This window comes from Mus pahari, chromosome 9 (assembly GCF_900095145.1).
Source record: "Mus pahari chromosome 9, PAHARI_EIJ_v1.1, whole genome shotgun sequence".
In the NCBI taxonomy this organism is placed as follows: domain Eukaryota; kingdom Metazoa; phylum Chordata; class Mammalia; order Rodentia; family Muridae; genus Mus; species Mus pahari.
Window position 1 is genome coordinate 48811950 of NC_034598.1, and position 16253 is coordinate 48828202.

Sequence of the window (16253 nt, forward strand, 5' to 3'; positions counted from 1 at the left end):
AAAAAAAAAAAAAAACTACACAAGAGAGATCAAAGACCTAAACATAAAACTTGAAATTAGTGGGGCAGTGGTGGCGCTCGCCTTTATTTCCAGCACTTGGGAAGTAGAGGCAGGCAGATTTCTGAGTTGGATGTCAGCCTGGTCTACAGAGTGAGTTCCAGAACAGCCAGGGCTACACAGAGGAACCCTGTCTCGGAAGAAAAAAACAAACACAAAAACAACAAAACAAAACAAAAAACCTTGAATTTATAAAATTCCAAAAGAGGACTGGAAAGATGGCTCAGCTGTTAAGAGCCCTGACTGCTCTTCCAGAGGTCCTGAGTTCAATTCCTAGCAACCACATGGTGGCTCACAACCATCTATAATGGGATCTGACGCCCTCCTCTGGTGTGTCTGAAGAGAGCAACTGTGTATTCATAAAAATAAAATGAATAAATCTTTTTTAAAAAAAGATACCTACCAAACAGCAACTTAAAAAATTCTAAAAGAAAACCTTGAGGAGAATTCTGCTCTTGCAAAGGTCCTAAATTCAACTCCCAGCACCGACACTGGACGCTCACAACTGCCTGTAACTCCAGACCCTGGAGATGGGAAATCCTCTTCTACATACCACACACAGACACATATGCATAATTACAATAAAATAAATCTCAAAGGGAAAAACCTTGCAACAGTGCTATAGACAATAACTTAGCCCTGAAAGCATACACAATAAAAGCAGAAACCAGATCAACTGCAATTAAGTCAAACCAAGAAAGTTCACAACAAAAGCAACAATCACCCGAGTTAACAGGCAACTTGCAAGTGGGGAGCAACACTTCTAAACTATCCACTCAACAAACTCTTAACAGCCAGGAGCTGTAAGGAACTAGAAAGACCTCAACATAGCCGGGCGTGGTGGCACACGCCTTTAATCCCAACACTCGGGAGGCAGAGGCAGGTGGATTTCTGAGTTCTAGGCCAGCCTGGTCTACAAAGTGAGTTCCAGGACAGCCAGGGCTACACAGAGAAACCCTGTCTCAAAAAAACAAAAAAACAAAAAAAAAACAAAAAAAAAAAAAAGAAAGAAAAGAAAAAGAAAAAGAAAAACCTCAACAGTAAAAAGGGAAATAAGTGGCTGGAGAGATGGCTCAGTGGTCAAGAGCACTGGCTGCTTTTGCAGAGGAGGACTGGGATTCGGTTCCCAGAACCAGCATGGAGGCTCACATCTTCTGTAACTACAGTTCCAGGGGATCTGATGACCTCTACTTCTGGCCTCTGAGGGCACTGAAGGCATGTGGTGCACAGGCACAGAAGCCAAAACCCTCCCTCACATCGGTAAAAGAGAATATATCTTTAAAAAGCACATCATCTTATTTACAAATGGCTCAAAGAGCTACTGTTTTTTCTTTGAGACAGGGTCTAATTAACGTAACCCAACCTGGTCTCAAATGCTCAATCCTCCTGCCTCATTTTCTCCTGTGCTGGATTACAGGCCCATGTTGCCATACCTGGCTTGGGTCAAAGACCTGCACACACATTCCTCAAAAGGAGATACACACATGGCCAATCATATGAAAAACAGGCGTTTTACTTATTATCAGGAAAATGCAAACCCACAGTGGGGTATTGGGTCATCGTTGGAATAGCTAATTAAATGAATCCCAACCCCAGGCGGAGCAAGCTTACACCTATAAAAATTCTAACACTCAGAAGGCAGGAAGCTGGTCACATGGTCAAGGCCAGTGAGGGATACGTAAAGAACTTCAGACAAGCCTGGGCTTCCGAGTGTGATCCTATTTCAGAAAACAAACAAATGAAGGACAGAAAATAGAAATGGGGGTGTAAGCCCAGCACTTGGGGAGGCGGAAGAAGACCAGCCTCAGTGACATGAGACTCTGCCTCAAAGGCGTAAGCAGCAAAGGTGGGTCAGCAGTTAAGAGCAATGCTGCTGCTCTTCCTTTTTTTTTTTTTTTTTCTTTCACTCTGTAGACCAGGCTGGCCTCGAACTTAGAAATCTGCCTGCCTCTGCCTCCCAAGTGCTGGGATTAAAGGCGTGCGCCACCACGCCCAGCAACTGCTGCTCTTTCAAGGTACCAGGTTTGAATCCCAGCACCTACATGATGGCCCCCAGACTTCTGTAACCCCAGCACAAGGGATTCTGACACCTTCTTCTGTCCTCCACTGGCACCAGACACAAAAGTGGTATACGTCGGGGGCTGGTGAGATGGCTCAGTGGGTAAGAGCACCCGACTGCTCTTCCGAAGGTCCCAAGTTCAAATCCCAGCAACCACATGGTGGCTCATAACCATCCATAACAAGATCTGACGCCCTCTTCTGGAGTGTCTGAAGACAGCTACAGTGTACTTACATATAATAAATAAATAAATCTTAAAAAAAAAAAAAGTAACCCCAGAGGGTGTCACATCCNAAAAAAAAAAAAAAAAAAAAGTGGTACACGTACATACATGCAGGAAAAACGTGTATACACATACATACATGCAGGCAAAATGTGCATACACATAAAGTGAAAAATAAGCCGGGCATTGGTGGCACGTGCCTTTACTCCTAGCACCTGAGTGGCAGAGGCAGGGAGCTATGTCCACCCTGAACTACACATCCTGTTCCAGGCCAGTAGCTCTGTCTCAAACAGAACAACAAAAGAAGTCGATCAACTGATCAATTGATTGATTGACTGATCAGTAAACGTATGAATGAACGTGTAACTTAAAAGACACTCACATGACCACTATTGCTATTACCTACCCTAGTGGGTCCTCTTAAGGACTGAACAGATTTTCTTCCCCCAGAAAATCTAGTACTCTGCCATCAGGAAGGGTCCCGTTAACAGGAGCAGTTGTGATCATTACTATAAGGGAGACAGTGGAAAAGATGGCAGCAGGAAGCCATGAGAGAGGAGCAGCTCGAAGGGGAAAAACACCAGAGGTTGGTGAGTTAGGGAGGGGGAGAGTGGTGGGAAGTGCTGGAATTAGGCAGCTGGAAGCACTGTCAGCCAGAGCACTCCCAGTGAAGGGCTTGTGTCTCACCTGTTAGAGATCACAATGAGTTTATGTTTCAAATATTTCTTCTGTTCTTCAAAATTAACTGTGGGGATACAGACAGGAGATGGGAGAGATCAATTTGTTGGTCACACAGGTCAATGTTCTCCTAGCACAAGACAGTCCTGACAAGGCTACCTCCTTATTAACAAGCTTGCACTGCACACAAAGGAGGGAGCCAGATCTATCAATATCCGACAATACTTTCGTTCTGGGAAGGATGTATGTCAAGGACCCCAACCTTTTTCCTGGTAGTAGCACCCAAAAGCTTCATCCCGAGGGATCTGGGGATAGAGGAAGCGGAGTGGGTTCTCGGGGACGTTCTCTTCAGCAAGAACCTGGTAGTGGCGGATGATCTCCGTCAGTGGGAGTGATTGCAGCACTTCCTTGGTGTAGGGCTGCACAGAGTAGATTTCGACTTTATCTGAAGGACATAGTGTGGTAACATGAAGTGAGTGAGACTAAGCCGGGGGTCCCCTGGCCAAACAGACACTGCCCCCAAGCCAAGAGCAGACCGGGGGTCAGGGTGGGAGGGTGTGTGCGGGGTGCTTGGCAGAAAGCAGACTGCAGGAATGGTATGGGGAGGGTGCTGACCGTCATCCTGGTGCTCCACCCAAGAGCAAGTAATGCCCCCTTCAGAAGTTTCACTGAAGCGCAGTAGGAAGGTGCCAGACATCTTCTTCTTCAGCAGTCGGCGTTCCTGGTTGCGGCTCACAAAGCCCATGATGAGCCTGGAGCAGACAAAGCCTGCTGTGAGGACTCGGTGGGCAGACTGAGGAGAACACCCAGGTGAGGGGTGAGGAGATGGCTCAGCAGCGAAAGGGACCTCATGCCAGCCTGGTCGCCTAAGTTCAATCTCTAGGACCCACATGGGGGAAGGAGAGAACTGATCCCTGCAAGCTATACTCTGACCTCCACACAGACAGACAGACAGAGACACACATACACACAAAATAAATACATAAAAATATAATAGGGTTGGGCGTAGGAGTGAATGCCTTTAATTCCAGCGCTTGGGAGGCAGAGGAAAGCGTAGACAGACAAACGTGGTCTACACAGCAAGTTCCAGGACTGTCAGCCAGACCCACATAATAGACAGAGACAGACTGACACACCTCTACCCACCCCCACCCCTAAACTCTGTCCACTGATGGAGTTCCCAATTTCTCTAAGTCTCGGTTTCCTCATGGAACTGAAGGTGGAAGTGGTCGGTCAGAAGGACTGCAAGAACAGAAGCACCCTGCAGGCTCCAGGCTCTGCAACACAGTGGATGCTTGACAAATACAGACCACAACTGCTATTACTAATGGGGGCCTGCACCGTTTTGGGTTGGGTTTTTGTTTTTTGGTTTTTTGTTTGGTTGTTTTTTTTTGTTTGGTTTTGTTCTATTTTTGTCTCTCCCTTGTGCCACCAGGGGGCGCACGAAGTGCAGTCCTGAGCGCAGTTGAGGAAAAAACGACGCCAGGCCTTACCCATCCTTCCAGAGATCCTTCAGGTGGTCATGCACCAGCTCCAGAATTTTGTCTAGCCAGGTCCAGAAAGGGATCTTGCCAGGGGGACTCTCTCGCTGAAGGAGGAACAGAGAGAGAGGAAGGGATATGGAGCTGCCCGTGGTGGGGGGAAGGGAGGGGGTGGGCCCAGTGTTGGGACCGGGACTAGTGGGATGCAGGCTGCAGGATGTCACCTTGCTGAAGTCTACCCAGGACAACAACGCATCCTCCATCTTGCAGTTCTTTCCTGTGGACCAGAGTCACAGACGGATGACTGAAGGAGGCCAAGGCCAGGCGGAGGACTCGGGTAGGGGCAAGCCGAGGCTAGGGAATGACCAAAAAGAAAACGGTACCAAACAGCTTGGTCCTCAGCATGCCCAGCTGCTCAGAATTGAGGCCTCGGCCAACATAAGAGGAGAACTGCCAGCTGAGCACAGGCTCCAGCGAACTCCAGGGGGCTTTCGGAGCTTGGCAGAAGAACTGCTGGTTCTGCGGGGGTTCGGGGTGAGTAGGCTCAGAAGCAGCCCTTCCGGCGGCCTGGCCTCTGCCCCTCACCCACCGCCGCCACCGCCTCCTCCTCCTCCTACCTTGGGATTTGAGCTGAGCATGTTGAACCAGAGAATGGAGGCCCAGGCAATGGAGAGTTGGTTCATGTTAGAAATAATCACCACAGGGAGAGTGTCCGTCTGGGAGGAACACAGGAGACATGGCAGAGAACGGGATGTTTATAACTGCAGGCATGTGCGTGGTGCGTGGTCGAGGACACCCCACTCCAGGACGCTTCCGTTGGTGCCCTCCCTGACCCTTCCTCTAAACCTGCTGCCTCTTCCCTCTCCGCTTCCCGTCACTCACCTGCAGCTTCATCTTCAGACCCTGGTACGCGTACTCCACCACGAAGCTGATGACGTGTAACTCCTCTGTCACAGCCAGCGGGCCCTGCGGGGTCACAGTGATCAGTGCTTACCCTGGTGAGTCCCTGGCCTCGGCTCACCGCTCCAGTGACCCGCCAGCCTTACCTTGTTGTTGCCCTTTCCTGCACCCACAGCGCGTTGCTCCACCAGAGTCTGCGAATTCAGGAAACAATATCAGGGAAGGGACCCGGAAGCCAAGGCCTGGAAATGCCCCAGCTCCTGCTCCCTTCTTACCCTTCTTACCAAGAAGCCGAAGTCCCAAATTAAGCCTTGTCTCTGGCCCTCCTCGGGGGTCAAGGTTTTTTGGTTTGAGGTCAGAATGTTGAACTTCCGGAAGCTGTCCCAGGGAGAAGATAGGTGGAGACAAAGAGCAGTGTTAGGGTCTTCGTTTCTCTTTCCTTCTTTCTTTGTGTAGCCCAGGCTGGCCTTGTATTTCCCTACAATTCTCTTGCCCCTTGCTCCTAAGTACTGAAAGTTCAGGTGTGTTCCACCATAGCTTGCTCAGAGTTAGTTTTTAAAAACAGCAGGAAAGGGGTAGTGGGATGACTGGGGCTTGCGGACAAGTCTGAAGACTTGAGTTCGAGTCCCAGGAACTCCATGGTGGAAGGAGAGAATATGCCCACGAGTTGTCCTCTGACTTACACATACTTTCATATTTTTCTATCTTGATTATGTGTGTATACAGACACACACACACACTCTAAGCAAACTGTAAAAAAAATTAAATACAACTTAGCAGTAAAACAAAATTCCATTTCACCTCAGACATCCCCCCTCCTTTTGTCCATGTGCCCCACCCCCAAGTCCCCTTCCTCCCTTGAACCCCGACGTGTGTTTGTACAGGTCATAAACACATGTACATGTCCTTATCAGGCACTTACCCTGGTAAGTCTGAATTCCTGAAAAGAAAGAGAAACAAAAAAGTTACTGGGAGGTAAAAGTAGTCAGGAATTTGGTCTTGGTAGTCAGAGAGACCTAGGCTCACACTGCCTTCTTGAGCTCACAGCGACATGGCATGTGGCCTGGCAGAAGAGACACAGAATCTCTGAGTTCGTGTCTGTGTTTGTCTGATGTATTGGCCACACCTGGCTGGTGGTGCTGCAGGAATATGAAACTAGTCTGGGACATGGCACCTGGGACCTGGCACGGGCTCAGCGTGCAACAGATGGGCAGAAGGCAGCCTGGGTACCCGTGCCTCCAGCCTGTTTTATTCACGTCCTCCAGCTGCCTCAGCTCACCTGTCAACGGAGACTTCTGCTTTGAATGATTCACTGCCTTCCTGGAGTCTCACCAGCAGTCTGGGGGGACAGATGATGGGGATACAGTAGTCAATCTCAAATTTCGATACAGCCAGAGGGGTGTAGAACAAAGGGAGGAGAAGGTGAACTGGCGGAGGGGAACGTAAGTTTTCACGAGGGGAAAGGATCTGCACGCTCAGAGGAGGCCTAGCAGCAGCAGAGGAGAAACAAGGTACGAGCTCGCAGACCTTGTTCGGACGGTGAACTTGCTCCCAGTCTTTAGGATGAGGGGTCGATGGAGAGTCTGGGGCATGCAGGGCTGGGTTTCCACTACAAAGGACCTAAGGAAAGAGGTAGAGAAGATAACAGCTGCGTCTGTAACAACCATCTCCCCGTGTTCCTTGTTTCTCCTCCACAGAGGCCTCCCAGGCTGCCACAGACCTTTGGAGCAGACGCTGAAGCAACTCCATGACTTGGGCATTCTGCAGCTCCACCCCTTGGCCGAACGTGTCACCCTGATACCAAAGCATGTGACTCATCTCCTTCAGCTGCTTCAGTAGCTGCCGAAGGTGGAACAAGAACTTTGCTCCAGCCGTCAACCTGGGTAAGAGTCCAGGGAGAGAAGATGTGTAAGTTCTCTGGGGCCCCTCTGAGGCTTCAGTGCTCTCCCTTTAATAGTGTAGAGAGTCGGAAACTGACTTGAGCGAAAAAGAGCTAGGAGCCAGGTGTGTGATTTCATCCTTGTGATCCTCGGACTCTCAAGGTCGAAGTAGGAGGGTTGTGAGTTCAAGGCTAGCCTGGGTTATATACTGTGATCCAGTCTTTTTTTTTTTTTTTCCGAGATAGGGTTTCTCTGTGTAGCTCTGGCTGTCCTGGAACTCACTCTGCAAACCAGGCTGGCCTCGAACTCAGAAATCCACCTGCCTCTGCCTCCCGAGTGCTGGGATTAAAGGCTTGCACCACCACTGCCCGGCTACTGTGATCCAGTCTTAAAAACAAATAAGTAAATGCAAGGTTACCGATGTAGCTCCTTTGTTAGAACAAGTACAAATCCCTAGATTTGATCCCCAATGCTGCATCAAGTAGGCCCAGGGGTACACACTGGAGATTCGAACTGAGGAGGCAGAGCCAGGAAGACTCGGTCATTTTCTGCTATACTGACTTCAAGGTCAGCCTGGGACACTGAGACCCCCACCACACACAAACAGAATCCAGGTAGCATATGGCAGAGTGTTCAGAGCAATATTTACTCCAAAAGATTAAACGTAAAAACACTTCAACACTGAGGGCTGGAGAAATGGCTCAGCAGGTAAGAGCACCCGACTGCTCTCCAAAGGTCCTGAGTTCAAATCCCAGCAACCACATGGTGGCTCACAACCATTTGTAACGAGATCTGGCGCCCTCTTCTGGAGTGTCTGAAGACAGCTACAGTGTACTTACATAATAAATAAATAAATCTTTTAAAAAAAAAAAACCACTTCGACACACTAATTTTATTAACATAATGACATTTAATTTTATTTTGTAAGGCATGCGCACACGTGGGTGCAGGGGCATGTGGGCGTGCATGTGTGTGTAAAGCCTAGAATTGAGTCTCTTTACCTCTTTTCAGACAATCTCTCTCACTGAACCTGGGCCTCAGCGTTTTGCTTAAGCGGCTGGCCAGCTAACCCTGGTATCTGCTTGTCCACCCACCTGGTGCTGGGGTTGTGCATACCTGGTATTGTGCCTAGCTTTTAAGTGGCTGCTGGGGATTGAACTCAGGCCCTATGTGCTGGCAACCTGAGACATGGCACAGTGGGTAAAAGAACTCATCAAGAAAGCTTGGCCGTGGGCTGGCAAGATGGCTCAGCAGGTAAGAGCACTGACTGCTCTTCTGAAGGTCCTGAGTTCAAATCCCAGCAACCACATGGTGGTTCGCAACCATCTGTAATGAGATCTGATGCCCTCTTCTGGTGTGTCTGAAGACAGTGGACAGTGTACTTATGTATAATAATAAATAAATCTTTGGGCCAAATCAAGAGCAGGGACTGAGCGAGCAGAGTTGACCGGAGTGAACAGAGATCCTAAAAAATTCCCAACAACCACATGAAGGGTCACAACCATCTGTACTTGCATACATAAAATAAAGACCTAAATAAAGACAGCAGCGGGGAACCTGCAAAGTTTTTCTCTGAGGTCTAGACACACACCACACACATGTGCGCGCCCCCCATCTTACAGACAGACACACACAGTAGTAGAAAGTTTAAAGAAATGGTATCTGAAGAGATGGCTCAGTAGTTAAGAGCACAGGCTGCTCTGTAAGAGGACCTGGGTTCAGTTCCCAGCACCCACACAGATGGTGGCTCACAACTGTTACTTTGGATCTTTCGTTCCAGGGGATCCAATACCATCACACACACAGGCAAAACCCCTGTAAACAAAAATAAGTCATCAAGAAGCATCTCAATGTGCATTTTATAATAATCCAATTACTTTCTTTCTTTTTTGTTTGTTTTTCGAGACAGGGTTTCTCTGTGTAGCCCTGGCTGTCCTGGAACTCACTTTGTAGACCAGGCTGTCCTCGAACTCAGAAATCCNCCTGCCTCTGCCTCCCGAGTGCTGGGATTAAAGACGTGTGCCACCACGCCCGGCTTTTTTTTTTTTTTTTTTTTTTTTTTGCCATTTACTTTCTTAAGGGTTTATTTTATTAAGTGCGTGTGGTAGCCCACACCTTTAATCCCAACACTGGGAGCAGAGGCTGGAGAACTGGTCAGTTCAAAACCAGCCTGGTCAACACAGTGAGTTCCAGGCTATCCAAAGCTACATAGGGAGACCTTGTCTCAAAAGCAAACTTCATTCCATTTCTTCTTTACTGAAGCAAAGGCTGGACTCCGGCCTCCTCAGTTGAGAGGACGATGGGTAAGAGAGCATGGTCAGTCAAACCAGAGAACAGCAGAAGAGACTGAAACGTCACTTACAGCTGTTTCCCTTCCCCTTCCTGCCTTTCCGCTCTCCTTCTGTGCTAACAACCAAATCCGGGACTTGTGTGCACAGGAGGAGCACTGTGCATGAGTTTGGGAAGAATGCATCTATCTTTTGCTCTTACCACTGTTCCAGCTGCTCCAGCTGCAGCTCGGGTGGCGGGGCCCCAATGCAGGACTTCTGCTGCTGCACTTTCCACTCGTCCAGTTTGGGCAGCAATAGGTCGACCAGGGTGGTTAATCGGCCAACCAGTCCTTTAGAGATGTCCAGCACCTCCTAGGAAAGAGAGTTCCTGAGGGCTAAGTAACTCTTACCACTCCCATTATCCAGCTGCCCCATGACCCCCCTCTGCTGCCCCCTCCCACTGCTGCCCTCAGACCCTCCCTCTCCTGGCCCCCAGTTCCCTGCTGCCCCCTCTGTGCCCTGCCCCCACCTTTCTCATTCTGTCCAGTTTGTTGGCTGTTGCCTGCACAAGCTGCGCCTGTTGGCTCTGATGGGGGTCGGAAGTCGATGTCTTCTCTGAAAGGCAAGACCAAACCTCAGACCACAGGGTCTGCCCCAGGGTCTTGGAAACAGAAAATGTTGGATGGGGAGGAAGGGAGAACCAGACAAAGTACAGGCACCTGGAATCACACAGGCAAATTCTGGATGGACCAGAAGCCCACTCAATCTGCTAAGGCAGTTTTCTACACAGTCGTCCCCCTGCCCTGTCATTTGCCAACTATTCCTCAGGTACATCTCTAGTCCACCCTCCACAACACACCCGACACCGCTGATGCTTTACTACCACCGGACATACGTGACCACTGCTCTCTGGATCATTTAGCTTCTGTCATCCGTCCTTCCCACTAGACCCCAAAGATGGCCCTTGTCCTCCTCCCACTTTGAGTGGACCTACTTAGACTGAAAATTGTGTATCTGAAGCTGAAGACATCCTGTTCATCCTTCAGCTGCCTGATGGATCTCACCAAAATCTGTAGAGGAGATGGGACCCCAGTGAGGCTGCTTCTGAGGGTAGGAAAACTGAGTCCTCCCCACCCAACACTTGCCACACCCACCAACCTCAACATCCGCATGTAAACCCTGGATTCGATTTTCAATCTCAAGGTGTTGGCTCTCCACTACTGCTTCGGGGACTGGCCTGGGCTGCACCTGAATGAAGTAAGCGGGTCTGAACATGTTTGAAATCTGACTTTGTCTTTTTTGTCAGGTTTTTGTTTGTTTGTTTATTTGTTTTGTTTTTCAAGACAGGGTTTCTCTGTGTATAGCCCTGGCTGTTCTGGAACTCACTACATAGACCAGGCAGGGCTCAAACTCAAGGAGATCCACCTGCCTCCGCAGTCCAGAATGCTGGGATTAACGGTGTGGGCTACATCCCCCCCCCCCACTCCAGGACCTGAAATTTTACCGCAGAGGGTGGAGGAGATCCTGGTCTGAGCCGAGCTCCCTGACTCTCCTCCAGGTGCCTTGCTGTCCCGGGGCTTTCAAATGTCAGTATCACACTGACCTTACCTCTTGAGCTCTTTTGGCCTGATTCAGAATCCTTTTCTCTTCCAGAAGAAGATTAAAGATCATCTCAGCCAACTGGGTAGGGCCATTGGCAAAGGTCTAAGTAGGAAAAACAGAGGCATGGTCCCATTTAACTACCTTAATGACCTGCCAATCCAGATCCTGCCTTCAATGTCTCCAGTATTTTTCCTCCTTCACAGTCCCTGAATTTAGATTCAGTCATTCACTCTGCTAGAGACACTCCAACGTCCAGACTTTGTACCCCAGCTCTTACCCTATACTCAAAGGTCAGCCCCATGCCACTATTCCCGGCTCTTCCAAGTACCTGAATGTCCCGGCTGAATTTTCGCAAGTTATGCTGTAATAAAAAGTGATCGGAGTCTGAGCTGTAGTGGTCCCATTGGTTCAGCTGGTCCAGGATGCTGAAGTATAGCATGTTGGCCTTGGAGTCATCATTGCCTAGTGCAGCTTCCTTCCTGAGGACCGGGCGTGACAAGGGCTCTGAGAACTACCCCCTGCTCTGAGATCTTGCACCCCTCCCAGGACATCTCTGGGACCCTGTGTGCTCAGAAGGAGCCACCTGAACCCCCAATCCCTCACCAGTTCTGGTCTTCAATCCAGGCAGCCAAGTGCTGTCGAACATCCATTGGCAGTATGCTCTGTGAGTAGACCTGGTGTAACTGGTCCAGGAATGGGCTGTCAAGGTTCTGCAACATCTCCCACTGTGCCATTTGGACTCTGAGTAGAAAAGGCATCCATTCTCTGTTGGACATTTTTATTGAACCAAATCATCCATAGTCTAATGATTTATTTATTTATTGTTTGGTTTATAAAACACACAAACAGGGCTGGAGAGATGGCTCAGAGGTTAAGAGCACTGACTGCTCTTCCAGAGGTCTTGAGTTCAATTCCCAGCAATCACCATGGTGGCTCACAGCCATCTGTAATGGGATCTGATACCCTTTTCTGGTGTGTCTGGACAGCGACAGCATACTCATGTACATAAAATAAATAAATAAACCTTAAAACACACACACACATAAACACAAACACATCCAGGGTCTAAGTAACCCAGGTAGACTGGAAGTCAAAGTGGTCCTACCTCAGCCTCCTAAGTGCTGGGATTTAGTCATGAGCCACCAGGTAGGGGTGTGTGATTTTTGCTTTTTTGTTTTTTAAGATACACACACATACACATACACACACACACAACACACAGGAGAACACTGTAGCTGTCTTTAGACACACCAGAAGAGGGCATCAGATCCCATTATAGAAGAGCAGTGTTCTTAACTGCTGAGACATCTCTATGATTTTTGTTCTTATTTAAAATGTTTCAATTATACAGTTAAAAGATAGCTAAAAGGGTTTGGAGAGATGGCTCAGTGTTTACGAGCACTTGTTCTAGAGGACCAGACTTGATTCCTAGGGCTCACATGATGACTCACAACTACTTACACCCCAGTCCCAAGGGATCTGTACCCTCTTCTGACCTCTGAGGCCATCAGGCATTTAAGTGGTGTACCTACATACACGTAGCAAAACGCACACACCGAAGCAGTCTGAATGTAATTGGCCCCCATCGGCCCACAGGGAGTGGCACTATTGGGAGGTGTGGCCTTGTCGGAGTAGGTTTTGCCTGGCTGGAGGAAGTGTGTCATTGTTGGGGCAGGCTTTGAGGTCTTATATGCTCAGGCTCTGCCCAATGTAGCACACAGTCTCCCGCTGCCTTTGGATGAAGATGTAGACCTCTCCTTCTTCAGCACCATGTCTGCCTGTACACCACCGCCCTGTTACCCACCACCAATCTCTGAAACTATAGGCCAAACCCAATTAAGTGTTTTCCTTTATTGGAGTTGCTGTGGTCATGGTGTCTCTTCACAGCAACAAAACCCTAATAAAGCGAAGAAGATCCTGGATGTCAGGTGATGCAGACTCACCAGAAAACACGTCGGAGTGTGTACCACGTGACACATCCAGAAAGTTCTACTTCAGCTAAGACATATACATACACATAAAACAATTTTTTCTTGCTTTGTCTTTCAAATGGGGTTTCTTGGTGTAGCCCTGGCTGTCCTACAAGTCTATAGGTCATGCTGGCCTTAAATTCAGAGAACTGCCTACCTCTGCCTCCCGAGTGCTAGGATTAAAGGCATGCGCCTCTACTGCCCAGCTATTTATATACATATATATATATATATAATTAGTATAGAATAGTTTATTTAGGGCATGGGAATGGGGGGAGTTGAGAGGAAGAGGGGAGAGAGAGAGAGAAGAAGAAGAAGAAGAAGGAGGAGGAGGAGGAGGAGGAGGAGGAGGAGGAGGAAGAGGAGGGAAGAGAAGAGGCCAGCCAGGAACATGTGGAGAGAAGGGGAGAGAGGAAGGGGGTCAGGGAGAAAAGAGAAAGAAAGGGCAGAAAGATAAACTAATTTTTAAAGATATAAAAATATTAGTTTACATTGCCCCTACTCCCAGTCTTGGTCTTTTTTCTTTCTCTCCAAAAGTAATTGTTGTTATAATTTACTGCAGTTTTTCTAGGGAATACTATTTAATAGTTTTTAGTGGTAACTTTGAAACACACAAAAGTATCAGTAGAAGTCCTGTGGTACATGCATGTAATTCCAACACCTGGCAGTTGGAAACAGGAGCACTGTGGGCAGCCTTAGATACATAATGAATTTGAGGTCAGCCAAGGCTACATAAGACCCTGCTTCAAAGAAAAAAAAAGTATAAGGGTTGCTAACATACATATTATTCAACCTAAATGATATTTCTACTAATGGCACCTAGCTCATCCACTTAATTTCCATTGATTTTTGTGAGTTTGTTTTGTTTATTCTGGGCTAAAGCTAAACAGTAAAGACCCATGTTGGTCTTGAGTATCAGTGATTTTTGTTGGCCCTGAAGCTTTCCTTAGGGGCAGGTAAGGAAAGACCCCTTATCAACTGCCCACCTCCCGGCAAAGACTTAGCCACACAAAGAGCTATTGGATCTTTCAGACTGGGGCATTTGTATGACTTCTGTGAAATTCCTGGTCTTTGGGTGAATTGCCAAATTTGTGAAGACCCAGAAGTTTCATATAAAAGCAGGCAGAGCCATGTGTGCTCACCCACTTTTCCCTTCTCGATGCTGTCTCTTATCTATAATGGGAATTAAAACTTCATCATGGGGCTGGAGAGATGGCTCAGCAGTTAAGAGCACTGACTGCTCTTCCAGAGGTCCTGAGTTTAATTCCCAGCAACCACATGGTGGCTCAGAGCCATCTATAATGGGATCTGACGCCCTCTTCTGGTGCGTCTGGAGAAAGCCGCAGTGTACTCACATACACTAAATAACTAAATAGATAAATAAATACTTCATCTTGCTCCCACCAGCTGCCACAGGAAGCCCCTAGGCACTGATCTGTGAGTACAGCAGAATATCACTAGGAATCATTTAATTGCTTTTTTTTGGGGGGGGGGGAACGGTAGGAGGCAGAAGGGATGAGGACACCACGAGAATACTGTCCACAGAATCAGTGAGGCAGGGTTCATAGGGGCTCACAGCAACTGAAGCAGCAATCATGGAGCCTGCAACACTCCAAGATGAGTGCTCTGCAAATATGTCGTGGTTGTTTAGCTTGTGCGTGTGTGTGCGTGTGGGGGGGGGAGGTAGTGGAACTCCTAGAGTGGGAGTGGAGTGTCCCTGACTGCTTTAGGAACCTTTGGAACTGGATCCAAGCAGGGGATCTGGGAAAGAGGAGAGATGGGGGGGGGCACTGGGAGAAGTGGAGGAAATGGAGGATATGGTCAGGATGTATTGTATGAGAGAAGAATAAATAAAAAGAAAAAAATAAAAGATCTTACTCTTATTGTACCTAGAGCCGAAAAGATTAGAAGAAACACAAGTGTTCTTCAAAGGTCACATGATTCTACGACATTGCAAACATCGCCACCAGAGTCCAGGCGCTGACTTTCTTTCCTTAAAGGCAGGCATGGAGAAGGGAAGAGACTGGGCAGGAGATCATTATTCTCCTTAAAATTTTATTTTATGTATATGTTGGATGTTTTGTCTGCATGTACACCCGCAGATCAGTAGAGGCATTGGATCCTATAGGACTCTAGGATTATAGATGGTTGTGAACCACCATGGCTGGGAATTGAACTCAGGACATCTGGGAGGGCAGGCAGTGCTCTTAACTGATGAGCCATCTCCGTAGCCCTGATCCAATCTTTCTTAAAACCAAGTATTTGTTTTCATTTTAGCTTTCTTGCGATCCTTGATCCTCATGCCTTACTCTCTGTGAAAGCTCTAGTTGAGCTACACCTCCAAACAGGCACTTGACTCTTTAAGTTATATACCTGTGTTGCTTCTAAGAAACAAAAACTTGTTGGATGGTGGTGGTGCACACCTTTAATCCCGGCACTTGGGAGGAAGAGGCAGGCGGATCTCTGAGTTTCCAGGACAGGAGGGCTACACAGAGAAACCCTGTCTTAACCCTCACACCCAAAGTCTGCATAAGTGAACTGCACACTGGCTATAGGGGCTGCAACAAGGTCCTTTCTCTAGTTAGCGTCGTCACTCTCTGATATCAGTTTTGCGCTGAATAAGGTTTTCTTTTCTTTTCTTTTCTTTTAAATTAATTAACTTATTTATTATATGTGAGTACACTGTCGCTGTCTTCAGACACTCCAGAAGAGTCAGATTTCATTACAGATGGTTGTGAGCCACCATGTGGTTGCTGGGATTTGAACTCAGGACCTTCAGAAAAGCAGTCGGTGCTCTTAACCGCTGAGCCATCTTTCCAGCCCGAATAAGGTTTTCTGAAATAAACTAGACTTTGTGTGTAACCTTAAGCAAACAGTCTCACCTTCTAGGACTATAGTTTATACGTATTAGATGTATATGTTATACACACACACATACATAATGATTAAGGATGTCTTTCTTATTTATTTATTCATTTATTTATTCATTCATTTGTGCAAGGATCAAAAATTATGCAAAGGCAAAAAAAAAAAAAAAAGAGCCGGGTGTGGTGGCGCACGCCTTTAATCCCAGCACTCGGGAGGCAGAGGCAGGCGGATTTCTGAGTTCGAGGCCAGCCTGGTCTACAAAGTG

General features: G+C 47.8%; 1 protein-coding gene across 3 annotated transcripts in view; it reads right to left on the reverse strand.

Annotated features, from left to right (window-relative positions):
* The window catches only part of Stat2 (signal transducer and activator of transcription 2), a 24023-nt gene that overhangs the window by 5179 nt on the left and 2591 nt on the right, over positions 1–16253 (reverse strand). For 2 of the 3 annotated variants that reach the window (XM_029542601.1, XM_029542600.1), the window contains exons 2-22: positions 11754–11891; positions 11479–11629; positions 11157–11252; positions 10707–10796; positions 10543–10618; positions 10078–10163; positions 9769–9920; positions 7119–7277; positions 6926–7018; positions 6678–6737; positions 6321–6338; positions 5674–5776; positions 5545–5592; positions 5381–5464; positions 5116–5214; positions 4882–5017; positions 4723–4775; positions 4511–4605; positions 3633–3769; positions 3280–3462; positions 3027–3084 (exon numbers count right to left, since the gene is read on the reverse strand). In XM_029542601.1, the coding sequence (XP_029398461.1) occupies positions 3027–3084; positions 3280–3462; positions 3633–3769; positions 4511–4605; positions 4723–4775; positions 4882–5017; positions 5116–5214; positions 5381–5464; positions 5545–5592; positions 5674–5776; positions 6321–6338; positions 6678–6737; positions 6926–7018; positions 7119–7277; positions 9769–9920; positions 10078–10163; positions 10543–10618; positions 10707–10796; positions 11157–11252; positions 11479–11629; positions 11754–11884 (2108 nt within the window). In that variant the 5' untranslated portion in view covers positions 11885–11891. The remainder of the gene's footprint in view (positions 1–3026; positions 3085–3279; positions 3463–3632; positions 3770–4510; positions 4606–4722; positions 4776–4881; positions 5018–5115; positions 5215–5380; positions 5465–5544; positions 5593–5673; positions 5777–6320; positions 6339–6677; positions 6738–6925; positions 7019–7118; positions 7278–9768; positions 9921–10077; positions 10164–10542; positions 10619–10706; positions 10797–11156; positions 11253–11478; positions 11630–11753; positions 11892–16253) is intronic. The other variant, XM_021205188.2, reaches the window with a different exon arrangement.